At 46.2% G+C, this 18,159-nt stretch overlaps 1 protein-coding gene across 1 annotated transcript in view; it reads left to right on the forward strand.

The window, feature by feature from the left end:
* LOC143817701 (uncharacterized) overlaps nt 1-18,159 on the forward strand; it is a 385,700-nt gene that overhangs the window by 357,775 nt on the left and 9,766 nt on the right. Inside the window, exon 20 of the mRNA XM_077299189.1 lies at nt 2,454-2,615. Coding sequence (XP_077155304.1) covers nt 2,454-2,615 — 162 coding nt within the window. The remainder of the gene's footprint in view (nt 1-2,453; nt 2,616-18,159) is intronic.

Consider the following 18,159-nt stretch of genomic DNA (forward strand, 5'->3'; position numbering starts at 1 on the left):
ATCGAGGAATCTCGGAGTGACTGGGCTAGCCCCTTTGTACTAATCCCGAAGCCAGATGGATCATTACGGTTCTGTAATGACTTACATAAATTGAATGAGGTGTCAAAGTTCGTCCTTTATCCAATGCCCCGGGTGGACAAGCTGATTGAGCGTCTGGGTCAGGCCCAGTACTTCACAGTGCTCGATCTGACCAAGGGTTATTGGCAGGTGCCTCTTATGGAGTCGGCTAAGGAAAAAAACGCTTTCATAACACCGAAGGGTCTTTACCACTATGTAGTCTTGCCCTTTGGACTACATGGGCCCCAGCCACATTCCAGAGGTTGATGGACATAGTGCTGGAACACCATCGGAAGAATGCGTCAGTATGTTTGGATGACATCATCATCTTTAGTACTGACTGGCATACCCACTTGTCCCGAGTACAAGCGGTAGTAGATTCACTCAGAGGCACAGGCTTGACGGCGAATCCCAAGAAATGTGTGATAGAGCTCAAGGAAGCCCGGTACTTGGGTTACGTGATCAGCCGTGGGGTTATCAAACCCCAAATAAATGAAATCAAGGCCATTCAGAACTGCCCCGACCTGTTACCACCAAACAGATGAGAGAATTTCTCTGAATCATTTGGTATTACCGGAGGTTTATACCTATTTTTTGGGAGTGAACAACACCCCTTTCCAATCTCCTCAAGGGAAAGAAGTCGGTCATGGTTCGGTAGAACCCCCAGGCAGAGGGTACCAATCCATGAAGGTGGCACTGTGCCATCAGCCCATCCTTATTACCCCAACTTTCTGAAATGCTTCATTGTGCAGACATATGCCTCTAGCATGGACCTTAGAGCGGTCCTGTCGCAGGAGGTGAACGGAGAAGAGCATCCGGTCACCTACCTAAGTAGGAACCTCACCGTGGCAGAGAAAAAATATAGTGTAGTGCCTGGCCATTAAGTGGGCCTTGGAGTCACTATGCTATTATTTGCTTGGTCGACCGTTTTGCTTGGACACAGATCATTCGCCCTTGGTCTGGATGAGCAATGCTCGGGTCACCTGATGGTTCCTGTCCTTGCAAAATTTCAATTTTACCAAGAAACATCGGGCGGGGAAGTCACAGGGAAATGCGGATGCCCTGTCACATGCCCCCTGTATGGTGTCAAATGTTCAACACCACAAGTTTGAACAGAAGGGGGGCTATGTGAGGCAGTGACCGGTGTTATATGCGAGGGTCGCTATGTGTCCCCCGGGATGTGCACAGCAATGTGTTGAGGCCACGGGAGTGCATTGCAATCACAGGTATAGCTGTGTTGCAATGCAAAATAAAAGTAAGTGTTGGTCGTGGGCAAGCTATTTGTCCAAGGCAGATTTTAGGAAAACTCGCCATGGGCTTTTATTTTTGAAACAGACTACAGGATGATAGTGGGGCGGTCTGTTTCCTTCCCCAGCCTGGGTTTTCCATGTGGCCTACGGCCACAGGTTCCTTGTAAAAACCCCTGCAGCAAAGGGGTTGGGTGTGTCAGTCTTGTGTTTGCAAACCTGCAGAGCAGAAGGCGCTGCCATAGCTTCAGCCTGTGTGAAGCAACACAAAGCCAAGCGGAGCCAAAAGGCCTGGCACTCCTCATCATACATGGCGGTGCAGTCGCCCCCGGTAACAGGTCCCGGTTACGAACTATCTTGTATCCAGGCTGTAATCCGGAGGAAGCCTATTTACTTTCTGTTTTGTGAGTATGCTGACTACTAAAAGAGACTTTGTTTTGAACTTTCCTGGGTCTGTCCCACTGCACCAACCCTGCTGCACTACAGCCCACACAAAGCCATGACCTTAACCCCATCGAACACCTTTCGGATATTGCTAGACAGACCTTCTTATCCAACATCAGTGTCTGATATCACAAATGCTTTTTTGAATGAAAAATGTCCATAGATACTCCAAAATGTTGTAGAAAGCCTTCCCAGAAGAATTGAAACTGTTTTATTTGCAAAAAAGGGACTAGCTCCTTATTATTGACCATGAATTTAGAATGGCATATCATAAGAGCAACTGTAGGTGTAATGTGTTGCTTCCCAATACATTTGTCCTCATAGTATATATCCTAATAGGCACTAATACTGGACCGCCTTGGGCAGCCAAATGCTGCAACTATTACGGCGCTGGTTCCTGCAATCACGATGCTACAGATTTATGTGCACTAAAATTAGAACTTTCTCCCATTGTAGACATCTTATTCAGTACTGCTCAGAATCTTTACAGGTTTAACTGTCTTCGGTTGAAGTGTCCTTAAATCAAAGTGTACATCATGCAGGAATTATCATAAATTTTGCAAGAACAGGATGAATTTTCTAGACATAGTTAATTCATACTGTAAATTAGACTTTAGAATAAAAAACACATATAATTTCTTGTTATATTACAAGACCCACTATAAGAAATGTCTTGTATCTAAAGCTCATGTGTTATTTTGTAAGGTATGCGTACACTTGGATCGGCCAAAATTGATGCCTTTGAACAGGAAGCAAGAAGCAGTCTAATCGCATGGAAACCCAGGGAGTTCTCATCTCAGTTATCATTTCATCTTGGGAAGGAGCCAGATAATATTAATGAGTGCACTTCAAGTATCAGTGGATCAGGTAATTAAAAAGAAACAAGCAATGTTGATTACCAACGACACGGCAGTGCATTTGACATTGTCAATTACAATAAAACCTGTAATTAGTGCAGCCGAATGCTGTCAATTTCCTTAACAAAAATTTCTAATTTTCTCACTTATATGACCTTATTTGAGTGGAAAATTAGTACAATTTTGGAAACTTAAGTCACTTAACTAATACGTTATTGAATATACTGTATTTTTTAGTAGTCTTTACTAATTGAGACTTCAATTATGCAACAGTTAACTTAGGGTATAGTACATTAGTTTATTGAAAAAGTTTTAGTAAATTATGAAAGTTCACCGCTTGCAGCTATAATATACTTCTAGTTGTAACTATACTATGGCAAATAGGTTGAGTGTCTGTAACTAGCCTGATGACATATTGTTTAAATCATATTTTTGTGTTAAATGTATTTTCTGGCAATGTTTTTATTTTTATATCACAATCTGTAGTAAAAAAAAAATAAAAGAATAGAGCTTGGCGAGTATTTCCGGCTTTGCTCGACGGGAGTTTGTGTCCCTGCCCTGCATGTTTGGCGCTCTTTAGACACATGCAGGGATTGTCGGCCACACACTGTAATGCCGCATCCATGTTAGTCATGGCATTACAGTGATTGGCTGACCACACAGCGTCATCAGGTCTATATTAGACCAGAGAAAAAAACACAAAAATTGAGCTTAACTTGAGTTGGTACACATGCAGAGGTTAAACGCATGTTCACATTGGCCACAAAACATTAAAACCTACAAGAGAAAAAAGTGAGCAAAAACCCTGATGTAACTAAGTAAAAAAGCAAAAGTGCATTTAAATAACACAGAGTTTTTACTAATACTGTTTTTTGATCACAAAATAGCACAAAAACCATCCCACATCGTCAAGGTAACTCTGATCTGGACAGTTCTACACTGTCTAATATTAAAACCTTACCATGTGTCAATGTTGACCTCAGTGTGAATAAGGGCAGACAAAAGGACTGGGCCCAACCAGTGAAACATTAGACTGTGGAAGCCTTATATATAATCTCTAGCTCAGAAACAGGGAAGCCACACCCTGGCTTGCACAGAATGCAACAATACAGAGAAAAAAACACAAAAATTGAGCTTAACTTGAGTTGGTACACATGCAGAGGTTAAATGCATGTTCACATTGGCCACAAAACATTAAAACCTACAAGAGAAAAAAGTAAGCAAAAACCCTGATATAACTAAGTAAAAAAGCAAAAGTGCATTTAAATAACACAGTTTTATTCACACTGAGGTCAACATTGACACATGATAAGGTTTTAATATTAGACAGTGTAGGACTGTCCCGATCAGAGTTACCTTGACGAGGTGGGATGGTTTTTGTGCTATTTATTGATCAAAAAACAGTATTACTAAAAACTCTGTGTTATTTAAATGCACTTTTGCTTTTTTACTTAGTTACATCAAGGTGTATATAGATACACTGCCTGCCTAGCACTGATATGTGGGTATATAGATATCAGTGCTAGGCAGGCAGTGTATGTGGGTATATACACTCACCGGCCACTTTATTAGGTACACCTGTCCAACTTCTTGTTAACACTTAATTTCTAATCAGCCAATCACATGGCGGCAACTCAGTGCATTTAGGCATGTAGACATGGTCAAGACAATCTCCTGCAGTTCAAACCGAGCATCAGTATGGGGAAGAAAGGTGATTTGAGTGCCTTTGAACGTGGCATGGTTGTTGGTGCCAGAAGGGCTGGTCTGAGTATTTCAGAAACTGCTGATCTACTGGGATTTTCACGCACAACCATCTCTAGGGTTTACAGAGAATGGTCCGAAAAAGAAAAAAAATCCAGTGAGCGGCAGTTCTGTGGGCGGAAATGCCTTGTTGATGCCAGAGGTCAGAGGAGAATGGGCAGACTGGTTCGAGCTGATAGAAAGGCAACAGTGACTCAAATCGCCACCCGTTACAACCAAGGTAGGCCTAAGAGCATCTCTGAACGCACAGTGCGTCGAACTTTGAGGCAGATGGGCTACAGCAGCAGAAGACCACACCGGGTACCACTCCTTTCAGCTAAGAACAGGAAACTGAGGCTACAATTTGTACAAGCTCATCGAAATTGGACAGTAGAAGATTGGAAAAACGTTGCTTGGTCTGATGAGTCTCGATTTCTGCTGCGACATTCGGATGGTAGGGTCAGAATTTGGCGTAAACAACATGAAAGCATGGATCCATCCTGCCTTGTATGGAGCATCTTTGGGATGTGCAGCCGACAAATCTGCAGCAACTGTGTGATGCCATCATGTCAATATGGACCAAAATCTCTGAGGAATGCTTCCAGCACCTTGTTGAATCTATGCCACGAAGAATTGAGGCAGTTCTGAAGGCAAAAGGGGGTCCAACCCGTTACTAGCATGGTGTACCTAATAAAGTGGCCGGTGAGTGTAGATATCAGTGCTGTGCAGGTAGGCAGTGTATGTGGCAGACTTCATTGCATATAGCAAGAGGGTCCATTTCAGTACTGCCTGCTGCCGCCTATTTCAGATATGTTTTTACATAGTCCCAAGTATCAGGGCCAGGAATTATTTTGGGGGATCTTAATCCTGATAATTTTTTTTAAAAAGCAATCCAGAGTGCACCATTTTTCTGCTCCATTTGCTTGTTGGCACTGCAGAATACAGCCACATCCTTTCTATATTACAGCATAAAAATCCAACTATTTTAAACCAGGGTTTTTCCGTCACACGGATCACATGTCAGTGCATTGAAAATTCTGCCATTTGTGGCCTACTGTTAAATTCTGTTGTAGTGTCTTAAGCTAGGTTCACATTGCGTTAAGTACATACCGTTAAACGGATCCGTTAAACGCATGTACAGAAAACGTTAACGCACGTGACTGCGTTTAGGTCATTCTGCTGTCCGTTCGCGAAGCATCCGTTTCGAGGATGTTGCTAATTTCCCAAATTGCATTGGTGCCGTGGACGGCAAGCACATTCGTATTCAGAAACCAGCGCATAGTGGATCCCTATACTATAACTACAAAAAATACTTTTCTATTGTATTGATGGCTATTGCGGATGCTCGATACCGTTTTGTTGCTGTGGATATTGGTGCATATGGACGGACGAACGATTCCAGAGTCTTCAGAGACTCCAACATGGGGAAATGTTTGTACAACAACAACTTCAACAGACCCTCAGCATGACCTCTTCCGGGGACCGAAGGCCCAAGTTTGCCCTATGTTTTAGTTGGGGATGAGGCGTTTCAACTCGGACACAATCTATTAAAGCCGTACTCAAGCCGTAGTCTAAACTACACAAGACGCATTTTTAATTATCGCCTGAGCCGGGCAAGATGTTATGTGGAGTGTGCCTTTGGTATTTTGACCTTAAAATGGCGTATCTTACTAACTTGCATGCAACTGCAACCTGAAAATGTGGACCGTGTAGTGAAGGCATGCATCTGTCTGCATAATTTTGTTTCCAGACATGAACCCCAGGTGGTTGACCCCGATGACTGTGATTCGAACCTCATTAGCATAGATTCGACTGCTGTTCGGTCTACAGTTGAAATTATGAGGATTCGTGATCAATTTGCAAATTATTTCACACATGAAGGCCTTGTTCCATGGCAAGACATACACGTGTGAAAATGTTGAAGCCTGTTGATATTGGTGAAATGTGTGGTGCAATTTTTTTTGTTTGATTTTATATATCCTTAGTGTAAAAAGTTAAAGTCATACAAGAATATGAAATTTTATAGTAACTGTTTACTAAAAACCATAGAAAATAATCCAACCTCAGTGTTGGTAGCAGGGGTGGATTAAGGGTAGCCAGGGCCCCGGGCTGTTCAGACACTGTGGGCCCCCCGGTCATGTAACGGGGTCATGTGACGGGGGTCATCATATACCTGAACCAGATTATTCCAGAGAAATAGTTGCTGTGTGAAACTATAACCTGTCAAACATCCATTGATCTAGTCAATTTACCCTTCAGTTCAGTATATAGTATACAGTGTATAGTGTCAGTGTATAGGTCACACTGACTCACCAGTGACGTCTCTAGGTAAAGTCCTTCATCTTTCTTCCAGCACAGACCGCCATCACTTCATCCAGCCAGGACTCATCTCTGCAGGAAATAACACAGTTATCTCGAGCTCCGCTTGCAGAACACATTACTTAATTTTTCCCAACTTCTACATTACACCACATGAAGAAAAAGAGGCAACATAGTGTCACTCTACACAGTAACAGGACCGCCCCCCCATTTAAAACAGTGTCCTCAAAAAATAAAATAAATACATCACTGCAGTAATAATATCCCTTAATTAGCCCCTCTGGTAATAATAATATCCCCCATCCTGGCCCCGTGTATCTCATTCCTGGCTCCAGCCATATGTTCTCCCATCCTGCCCTCATGAGTATCCATCCTGCCCCATCAGTCTCCATCGTATCCATCCTGCCCCATGATCCTGCACGATCTGTCTCCAATCCTGCCCCATGTCTTTCATTCTGCCCCGTGTCTCCAATCATGCCCCGTATCTACATTCTGCCCATTTCTGCAGCATCTCTGCCCCCAGTGTCCAGCATCTCGACCCCCAATGTGTCCAGCATCTCGGCCCCCAATGTGTCCAGCATCTCGGCCCCCAATGTGTCCAGGATATTGCCCCCAGTGTGTCCAGCAATCTGCCCCAGTGTCTCCAGCATACTGCCCCCAGTGTGTCCAGCAATCTGCCCGCAGTGTCTCCAGCATTCTGCCCCCAATGTGTCCAGCATCCTGCCCCCAGTGTCTCCAGCATCCTGCCCTCAGTGTGTCCAGCAATCTGCCCCAGTGTGGCCAGCAATCTGCCCCAGTGTGTCCAGCAATCTGCCCCAGTGTGTCCAGCAATCTGCCCCAGTGTCTCCAGCATCCTGCCCCCAGTGTCTCCAACATATTACCCCCAATGTGTCCAGCATCCTGCCCCCAGTGTCTCTAATATTGCCCCCAGTGTGTCCAGCATCCTGCCCCCAGTGTGTCCAGCATCCTGCCCCCAGTGTGTCCAGCAATCTGCCCCCAGTGTGTCCATAAATCTGCCCCAGTGTGTCCAGCATCCTGCCCCCAGTGTCTCCAACATATTGCCCCCAGTGTGTCCAGCATCCTGCCCCCAATGTCTCCAGCATATTGCCCCCAGTGTCTCCAGCATCCTGCCCCCAGTGTCTCCAGCATCCTGCCCCCAGTGTGTCCAGCATATTACCCCCAGTGTGTCCAGCATTCTGCCCCAGTGTGACCAGCAATCTGCCCCAGTGTCTCCAGCATATTGCCCCCAGTGTGTCCAGCAATCTGCCCCAGTGTCTCCAGCATATTGCCCCCAGTGTGTCCAGCAATCTGCCCCAGTGTCTCCAGCATATTGCCCCCAGTGTGACCAGCAATCTGCCCCAGTGTCTCCAGCATATTGCCCCCAGTGTGTCCAGCAATCTGCCCCAGTATCTCCAGCATATTGCCCCCAGTGTGTCCAGCAATCTGCCCCAGTGTCTCCAGCATATTGCCCCCAGTGTCTCCAGCACATTGCCCCCAGTGTGTCCAGCATTCTGCCCCAGTGTGTCCAGCAATCTGCCCCCAGTGTGACCAGCAATCTGCCCCCAGTGTCTCCAGCATATTGCCCCCAGTGTGTCCAGCAATCTGCCCCAGTGTTTCCAGCATATTGCCCACAGTGTGTCCAGCATTCTGCCCCAGTGTGTCCAGCAATCTGCCCCAGTGTCTCCAGCATATTGCCCACAGTGTGTCCAGCATTCTGCCCCAGTGTGACTAGCAATCTGCCCCAGGGTCTCCAGCTTATTGTCCCCAGTGTGTCCAGCAATTTGCCCCAGTGTCTCCACTCCAGCATATTGCCTCCAGTGTGTCCAGCTTTCTGCCCCAGTGTGTCCAGGATGCATATTGCCCCCCAGCTTGTCCAGCATTTCTGCCCTGGGATCGCCGCTCTTAAAAAAAACCCAAAAAAACAGGAGTTCTTACTTACCAAGCCGTGCTCCTGCGGCGGCCGGCGGGCGAAGCTTCCTCCCTCCACTGAGGTAAAGCGTGCACTCGCCGGCGGCTGACAATGACGTCAGACGCCGGCGACGTGCACCCTGCAGCGTACGTGAGCTGCCAGCCTCCGATTGGCTGGCAGCTGTTAACTATTGACGTGCGGGCCCGCACCCGCACGTCAATAGCCTTACTGCCGCAGCACCTGTACGGGGGGGCCCGGTGAGCAGATGAAATGATGCGGGCCCCCTCTGCCCACCGGGCCCATACGCCAGTCAGGGCAGTAATGCCCTGATGGCGGTGGGCAATCTGAGTGGTAGCTCAGGGCCCCCCCAAACCACTGGGCCCTGGGCTACCGCCCAGATTGACCCTATTATAATCCGCCCCTGGTTGGTAGACATTTTTAACATATGATATCCCATAGGGATGAACAAAAACATACACAAAAAACTTTGGTGAACTAAAATTTAACCCAAAAAATGTTAACGCTGTAATTGCAACAGGTTGGTGGAAGGAAACAGTACTTATAGACTGTGATATTGCGCGGGCGTATTGTCTGCCCAACTGTACGATGGACTGCTACATTGCCTCTGCTGTTCCATGCTCGGTTCACCCTAGCCTCTGTATTGTGGGTTGTAGGCCGGCATGTTCATGCTTCTTGATGTCGAGGAAGTGGGTTCCTGGGGGCTCAAAAATTCCTCAACTAGGTCATTTAGCCTTCGCCTAAACATGATATTTCTGTGTGCCGGGATATTTTGAACTACTGGCACATAAGACAAAAGCAGGAGCTTCCACTCATTGGCTGCATATACAGATTCGCGGGATTGCAAGTCCGTAATTTCCCGCCTGAGGTCTCTGTGTTCACTGTAACACAGATCCTCTACCCGTTGGAGTCCATCTACAATTATGTCATCAACGTCATCTTTTTTGGATGCTCGCTTGCGTCCGCGCTGTGCTTGCAAACGGGCACTGACAGCAGAAGCCACAGTACTTCTCTCCATAGATCGTGGCTCGCTCATGCCCGATACATCTTCAGCGCCCGTCTGCTGGCTTGGTTCCAGTTGAAATGGCTCCGGTTCCTCTGCCTCTCGCTTTTTACTTACGAGCGCTGTGACATCGTTTTTTGTAGAAACTGCAATTGGTCATAATGCACATAAGGGGTGACCCGTTTGCCACCAGATCCACTGGGGGTGTTTTGGCTGTTGCGGAAGTCCCTTACAAAACGATCTCTAATAGATCTCCACCGGGTATGGACAGCATCGGCTTTACATAAAAAAAAATAAAAATAATTAAATAAATTTTTGACCACTTGCAATCTTTACATTCCGCAAGTTAACTTGCGCAAATATTTACCAATTTTTTTCTTAGAAGATGCCGACTTATCCATATATCGTGGGTCAAAATGGCATATAATTTTATCCCACAGCTTCCTATTTTTAATTATATCGTGGTGGGAGCTGTCACTTTGGTCCCATATGGATGGATTGGCTTCCACTAGAGTGATCAGCGTCTCGTTGTGTATGTCCAAGGGCTCTTCGTCAACAACGTTTCTTTTCTTTTTGGCGGGCTGCTTGGACTATGTAAACACAAACCGTAATATTACAAAGTATACGTTCAGTTTGGTTTGTATAGAAATAGTATCTCATCGGAAAAAATATTTTATTATTCATTTTATCCTACATTTTACCCTCTTTTAAAACACTTTTAACTTTTCATGTATGATTTTACAATGTTTTAGTTTGTTAACCAGGGTTTTAGATGTTGTTTTTAGATATATGTTTAGATATATGTTTCTTGTATTATGTTTGATTAGTAGGTTAGATTTTTTAATAAAAAATAAATAAATAGGGAAACGTTTTTTTTTTGGGGGGGGTCAAAAAGGAACATTAATAGCGTGATATTTACCGCTGGTAGGTGAGGCGACGACAGGCGGCGAGGCTGTTTTTTTTTCTTGTGTTGTCCTTGTTCAACAACCTATGGTGTAGTTAAACAAAACAAAAAAAATTTAAATTCTTGTATCAATAAATTTATGGGTGAAAAACACAAAATGTGTGGCATGTACCTTTGTAACTTTGGCCTGTTTCTTGGGGGGTGGCCTAACAGGTTCAGGCTCAGAAGACTCCTATTTGCAATAAAAACATTATTACACGTGATTACCTCAATACACTGGAGCGACACACAACATTATTGTGGCTTTTTAAAGTTAAAGCCTGCCGATTGGGAGGAGAATACCGCAGACACACTGCTGCTGCTTCCCTCACTATCCGACATCTGTGTAGAAACAAAACAATACATTTTTAGTACACACACATCCAACGGGCACTACACCCTAAAATGATGTATACAGAGATATATAATGTAATACATAGAATTGTACTTATATTGCCTCTGATCGCTTGCAAGACACTCTCACTGTGCTGCAGGCGTGTTGACAATGTGTTGCAGAGTGTCTCCTCCTAAAAATGGCTGAAATCATATTTCCTGTCACATGACCACATGGACCACCCTCATTATCGCAATTCAAACGTATGGTGTTTTTTTGGGAAATTTTGCATGATTTGCGTCTGGCTGCGTTTGCAATAGCCTTCAATGGCAAAATTGACTCTTCCGTTAGTCTTGCGTTAGCTTGACTGGACCCGAGAACGCTGCAAGCCACGTTCGAAGGTCCGTCATAAAAAAGCGTAATGTGGCAAACGCATGCCAATTTTGGCATGCGTCACGATGCGTCATACAATGCAAGTCTATGGGTGCGTTACAATGTCCGTTACATTGCGTTTTCACTACTTAAAAACGTGTCCGTTAGACGGACTCCCCTAGCGCAATGTGAACCTAGCCTTAGATTAGACACCAGTTTGCTGACAAAAAAAATAGTTAACTACAGGTCAGCTATTTGAAACAAGGGTTTGGCCGTCACACGGATCACGTGTTAGTGCGTTGAAAATTCTGCCATTTGTGGCCTACTGTTAAATTTTGTTGTACTGTCTTAGATAAGACACCAGTTCACTGAAAAAATAATAATTACCTACATGCCAGCTATTTGAAACAGAAGTTTGCCCGTCACATGGATCACATCTTGGCCGACCTTCCTGTCCAATTTACTTCAGGTTCCAATTAAAGGAACCTGAAGACCCACCTCTTCCGACAAGCCTACAACCTGCAGTGATCCCCAGTCTACTGAACCGCCACATGACCAGCTCTACCCTCTCCTAGTGTATCCTCACCCATCCCCTGTAGACTGTGAGCCCTCGCAGGCAGAGTCCTCTCTCCTTCTGTACTTGTGTGTGCCTTGTTTTACTCATGTTTATTGTACTTGTCTATATTTGCCCCGTTCACATGTAAAGCGCCATGGAATAAATGGCGCTATAAAAATGTATAATAATAATAATAATAATTACTAGGGGCCTGCAGCACACCACTATTGAACCCAGAGCAGTGTCAAAAGGTTGTTGGTTGGATAGCAGATAATGCTTCCAATCACTTTGCCGCCACCACCTCTTTGTCTTTCACAGTTTGCGTGAGACCAGACCGCATATTCCTCACCCTGATTCTCCTTCCTCCCACCATGCCGAGTGCCTGGAGACAACAGATCCCACACTTGGACACTCCGATGAGCTGTTCACTTTTCCATTTATAGATTCGGGCCTCTCGCCTGGTCCAGTTGAAGCGGGGCAAGAGAAGATTGCATGTAGCGATGCCCAAATATTTGAGCAGCCACGGTCACACGAAGGCGATGGTAGGAAAGTGTCACAAGAGGTGGACGATGATGAAACACAATTGCCAGAAAGTCAGGAGGAGGACCCCAGGGTGCGGAAGTAGAAGACGAGGTGGTGGATAATATAGTAATTGACCCATGCTGACAGGAGGACATGCAGAGCGATGACCGCACCACACAGGGGGAGGGAGGCGTAGCACCCCAACAGGCAGGAAAAAGCAGCTGCAGCCAGAAGGTGGGCAACTGTTCCCCATAACACAACACAATGGAAGTTGCCAGTCCAACTGTTAAGTCTTCCCGAGTCTGGTTGTTTTTTATAGACTGCCGAAAACCCCAAAAAGGCCATTTGCACCACCTGCAAGGCCAGCATCAGTAGGGGTAGCAAAACTACCAGCCTGACCACCACCAGCATGATCAAGCACATGGCAGCAAAGCACCCGACTTTGTGGGCTGAATGCCAGGGTCCAGGAACAGTGTCTGCGGGTGGCACCACTGCTTCTTCCGCTGTTGTGCGTGCAAGCCAATCCCCTGTCCATGGTGCATGCGAAGATGCCTCCTGCACTGCACCTGTCATGGCACCCACTCAACTAGCACCATCAGCAAGCACATCTATGTCCTTGTCCCAGTGCAGTGTTCAGTTGTCCATACCCCAGTCCTTGGAACGCAAGCGCAAATATGCAGCCAACACCCCACTACTAAATTCACACATTTGTCGACTGCTTGCGCTCAAAATGTTGCCTTTTAGACTCGTGTAGACAGAAGCTTCCGCAACCTGATGGCGGCGGCCATCCCTTGAACTCGGTCCCCAGCCGCCACTATTTCTACCGGTGTGCCGTCCCCACATTACACAAGCATGTGTCCCACAACATTAGCCGTGCCCTCAACAATGCAATTACTGGGAAAGTCCACCTAACCACGGACACGTGTACAAGTGCTTGTGGGTAGAGACAGTGCATCTCGCTGACGGCATACTGGGTTAACATAGTGGAAGCCAGGACCCAGTAGGACCTTGGGATGGAACACATCTTTCCGACGCTGAGGATTGCGGGCGCTATGTCAATCAGGGTTGCCCCCACAGTCTACAGCTCCTGCACCTCCTCCTCATCCTCCTCCTCCTCTTCAGCCTCCATCTCTGAAATGACCACATCAGTCACAAGCTGGAATCACTTCCTCAGCCAAGCGGCAACAAGCTGTGCTGAAGCTAATATGCTTAGGTGACAAACCGCACAATGCTGAAGAGTTGTGGACAGCTCTGAACGAGCAGGCAGATCTGTGGCTGACACCGCTGAACCTACAGCCAGGCATGGTCATGTGTGACAATGGCCGAAGCCTGGTGGCAGCACTGAGGTGAGGCGAGCTCACACACATACCATGTCTGGCCCATGTGCCTAACTTCGTGGTTCAGCAGTTTCTCAAAACCTACCCAGAGCTGCCAGATCTGCTTGTCAAAGTACGCCACCTTGTGTGCCCATTTTAGAAAGTCAGCTACAGCTTCCGCCGCCCTGGCCGTGCTTCAGCAGCGTTTGCAGCCTCCAGCTCACCGACTGTTGTGTGATGTCCACACACATTGGAACTCTACACTGCAGATGTTGGAAAGGATTTGTGAGCAGAAGAGGGCAGTTGTTGACTACCAGCATCAACAAGACCATCGGTATTCAGTTCAGTCTCCACACATAAGACCTCAGGAGTGAACATGGATGTCAGACATATGTACCATCCTCCAAAACTTTGAGGACTCCACCAAGATGGTGAGCGGCGATGACGCAATAATTAGCGTCACCATCCCGCTTCTCTGTGTTCTGAAACGCTCTCTGCTCGCAATCAAAGAGGGTGCCTTGCAGGTAGAGCATGATGAGATGGAGCAAGGAACCATACAGGGTGATTACACACAGCCCAGCCTCATCTCATCCCAACATGGATTAGGTGACATTGAGGAGGAAGAGGAGGAGGTGGAAGAACAGAAGATAGTTTCATGCACTGTAGACGGTACTACAAGCACAGCTGTCATACAATCTGTTCAGCATCGATGGCCTGAGGACAGGAAGGAGGAGAGCATGATCAGTCATCCTCTTGGTGTGGACACTAAAGTCTTGCCTGTTAGCAGTCTGGCACGTATGGCTGAATTTATGTTATACTGCCATTCCCGTGACCCTCGCGTTCTCAAAATTTTGTGTGACAGTCATTACTGGTTGGTGACACATCTAGACCCACGCTACAAGGAGAACTTTCTATCTCTTATTCCTGAGACAGACAGGTCTAATAAAATGGGGCAATACCAGAGGGGCCTTGTTGCGGAATTATTAAAAAAATTCCCATCTGAAAACGCTGGCGGCAGAGGTCACAGTTCGTTGGACAACCAAGGAGTACAGGTGAGAGAGACACAACTCCAATCCAGCAGAGGCAGGGGAACACTGGCAAAATTCTGGGAGACTTTTCTCAGACCCTCCCATCGCACATGCCCTGAGGTGTGGGGTACTCCCACAAGGAGTGCAAAGTTTTGTAAGATGCTGAAGGAGTACCTTGCTGAACATACCAACGTCCTCCGTGATTCCTCTGTGCCTTATAAATATTGAGTATCCAAGCTGGACACATGGCATGAACTGGCTCACTACACCTTGGAGGTCCTGGCCTGCCCTGCCGCTAGCATTTTGTCAGAGCGGGTTTTTAGTGCCGCTGGTGGAATTATAACTGATAAGCGCATCCGCCTGTCAACTGAAAATTCTGACAGTCTGACTCTTATAAAAATGAACAAGGACTGGATTGGGCCAGACTTCTCTACACCACCGAATGATAGCAGCGTAACATAAACTGAAATCCAGTGTCTTTTTTGGGAGGTCTATTCCCATGCACCTCTTTACACAAACACATGGGTATACGCTTCCTGATTTTGGCTATTTGCTGTTGTCCTCCTCCTCATCCTCATCGTATACCACCAGATCACCAGGGTGACCGTGGTCCGTGATGCAACACCTACATCATTTTTTAAAGGGTGTTTATGATGCCCGTACCAAAAAAAAGTTTATACAGTATGTTCATGTTTACCTCCCCGCAGACACTGTTTCAGGACCCTGGGGTTCAGCCCACAAAGTCGGGTGCTTTGCTGCCATGTGCCTGACCATGCTGGTGGTGGTCAGGCTGGTAGTTTTGCTACCCCTGCTGATGTGGGCATAGCAGGTGGTGCAAATGGCCTGTTTGGGGTTATCGGCAGAGTCTTTAAAAAACAACCAGACTCGAGAAGACCTAACACTTGTACTGGCAACTTCCGTTGTGTTGGTTTAACAGGGAACAGTTGCTGTCTTCTGTCTGTGGCCAACACAATGCTTCCTCCTCCCTGTTGGGGAGCTACGCCTCCCTCCCCTGTGTGCTGCTGTCCTCGCTCTGCATGTCCTACTGCCAGGTTGGGTCAGTTACTATATCATCCACCACCTCCTCTTACACTTCCGCTCCGTGATCCTCCTCCTGACTTTCTGGCAATTGTGTATCATCATTGTCCACCTCTTGTGACACATTCCCACTGTCGCTTTCGTGTGAATGTGGCTGCTCAAATATTTGGGCATTGCTACATGCGATCTCCTCTTGTCCCGCTTCAAGTGCACATGGAGGGAGGCCCAAATCTCTTAATGGAAATGTGAACAGCTCTTCGGAGTGTCCAAGTGTGGGATCAGTTGTCTCAGAGCACTCGACATGGTGGGAGGAAGGAGGATCAGGGTGAGGAATATGCGGTCCACACTCACGGCTACTCAGACTTGACCATGTGGAAGACCATGTGGAAGACAGGGTAGTGGTGGTAGTGGCAAAATGACTGGAAGCCTTATCTGCTCTCCAACCAACAACCTTTTGACACTCCTCTGGGTTCAATAGTGGTGTGCTGCTGCGGTCCCCTAGTAATTGTGACAGGAAGGTCGATCGAGAAGATGTGGGTGTTTGTTGTGTCCCAATTTCAGCTTGCCCACGTCCTTGGCCTCGCCCTCTGCTTGCACCATCACTATCACGTCCACTTCCCTGTCCCTTGACATGCGCCTTGCCCATTTTAAATGGCCTACAATATTTTGCACGTTCACTACAAATGCCTAACTTTGGAGCGAACTTATATGTGATCCGTGTGCGGGAAAACCACAGTTTAAAATATCTGGCCTGTAAGTAACACCTTTTTTTTACGCAAACTGGTGTCAATAACTAGATTAAGACACAGCAAAAATAGTTCAATGGAGCACAAAAAATGCCCCAGTTTTTAGTGCACAGACAGGTGAGGCGTGTGATGGAGATATCAGGCTTTACATTATCTGGCCTGTATTTTAAAAAAACCCCGCAGAATAGTGTGAATAACTAGGGTAAGACACAGCAAAAATAGTTCAATGGAGCACAAGAAATGCCCCAATTTTTAGCCCACAGATAGGCGAGGCGTGTGACGGAGATACCAGACTTTAAATGATCTGGCCTGTATTTTTTTTTTTTTAAAAAAGCAAAATAGTGTGAATAACTAGGCTAAGACACAGCAAAAACAGTTCAATAGAGCACAAAAAATGCCCCAATTTTCAGACCACATATAGGTGAGGTGTGTGACGGAGATACCAGGCTTTAAATAATCTGGCCTGTATTTTTTTTAAACAGCAAAAGAGTGTGAATAACTAGGCTAAGACACAGCAAAAAAAGTTACCGTATATACTCGAGTATAAGCCGACCCGAGTATAAGCCGACCCCCCTAATTTTGCCACAAAAAACTGGTAAAACTTAGTGACTCGAGTATAAGCCTAGGGTGGAAAATGCAGCAGCTACCGGTGAATTTCAAAAATAAAAATAGATGCTCCATACCGTTCATTATGGCCCCATAGATGCTCCACATAAAGCTGTGCCACATATAATGCTCTGCACCATTCATTATGGTCCCATAGATGCTCCATATAAAGCTGTGCCATATATAATGCTCTGCACCATTCATTATGGCCCCATAGATGCTCCACATAAAGCTGTGCCATATAGAATGCTCTGCACCGTTCATTATGGTCCCATAGATGCTCCACATAAAGCTGTGCCATATATAATGCTCTGCACCGTTCATTATGGTCCCATAGATGCTCCACATAAAGCTGTGCCATATATAATGCTCTGCACCGTTCAGTATGGCCCCATAGATGCTCCACATAAAGCTGTGCCACATATAATGCTCTGCACCGTTCATTATGGCCCCATAGATGCTCCACATAAAGCTGTGCCATATAGAATGCTCTGCACCGTTCATTATGGTCCCATAGATGCTCCACATAAAGCTGTGCCATATATAATGCTCTGCACCATTCATTATGGTCCCATAGATGCTCCACATAAAGCTGTGCCATATATAATGCTCTGCACCGTTCAGTATGGCCCCATAGATGCTCCACATAAAGCTGTGCCATATATAATGCTCTGCACCGTTCAGTATGGCCCCATAGATGCTCCACATAAAGCTGTGCCATATATAATGCTCTGCACCGTTCAGTATGGCCCCATAGATGCTCCACATAAAGCTGTGCCATATAGAATGCTCTGCACCATTCAGTATGGCCCCATAGATGCTCCACATAAAGCTGTGCCATATATAATGCTCTGCACCGTTCAGTATGGCCCCATAGATGCTCCACATAAAGCTGTGCCATATATAATGCTCTGCACCGTTCATTATGGCCCCATAGATGCTCCATAGAAAGCTGTGCCATATATAATGCTCTGCACCGTTCATTATGGCCCCATAGATGCTCCATAGAAATCTGTGCAATATATAATGCTGCTGCTGCATTAAAAAAAAAATATGACATACTCACCTCTCTTGCTGCCTGCAGCTCCTCAGCGTCTCGTCTCG

Source organism: Ranitomeya variabilis, chromosome 3 (genome assembly GCF_051348905.1).
Source record: "Ranitomeya variabilis isolate aRanVar5 chromosome 3, aRanVar5.hap1, whole genome shotgun sequence".
NCBI classification, from domain to species: Eukaryota; Metazoa; Chordata; class Amphibia; order Anura; family Dendrobatidae; genus Ranitomeya; species Ranitomeya variabilis.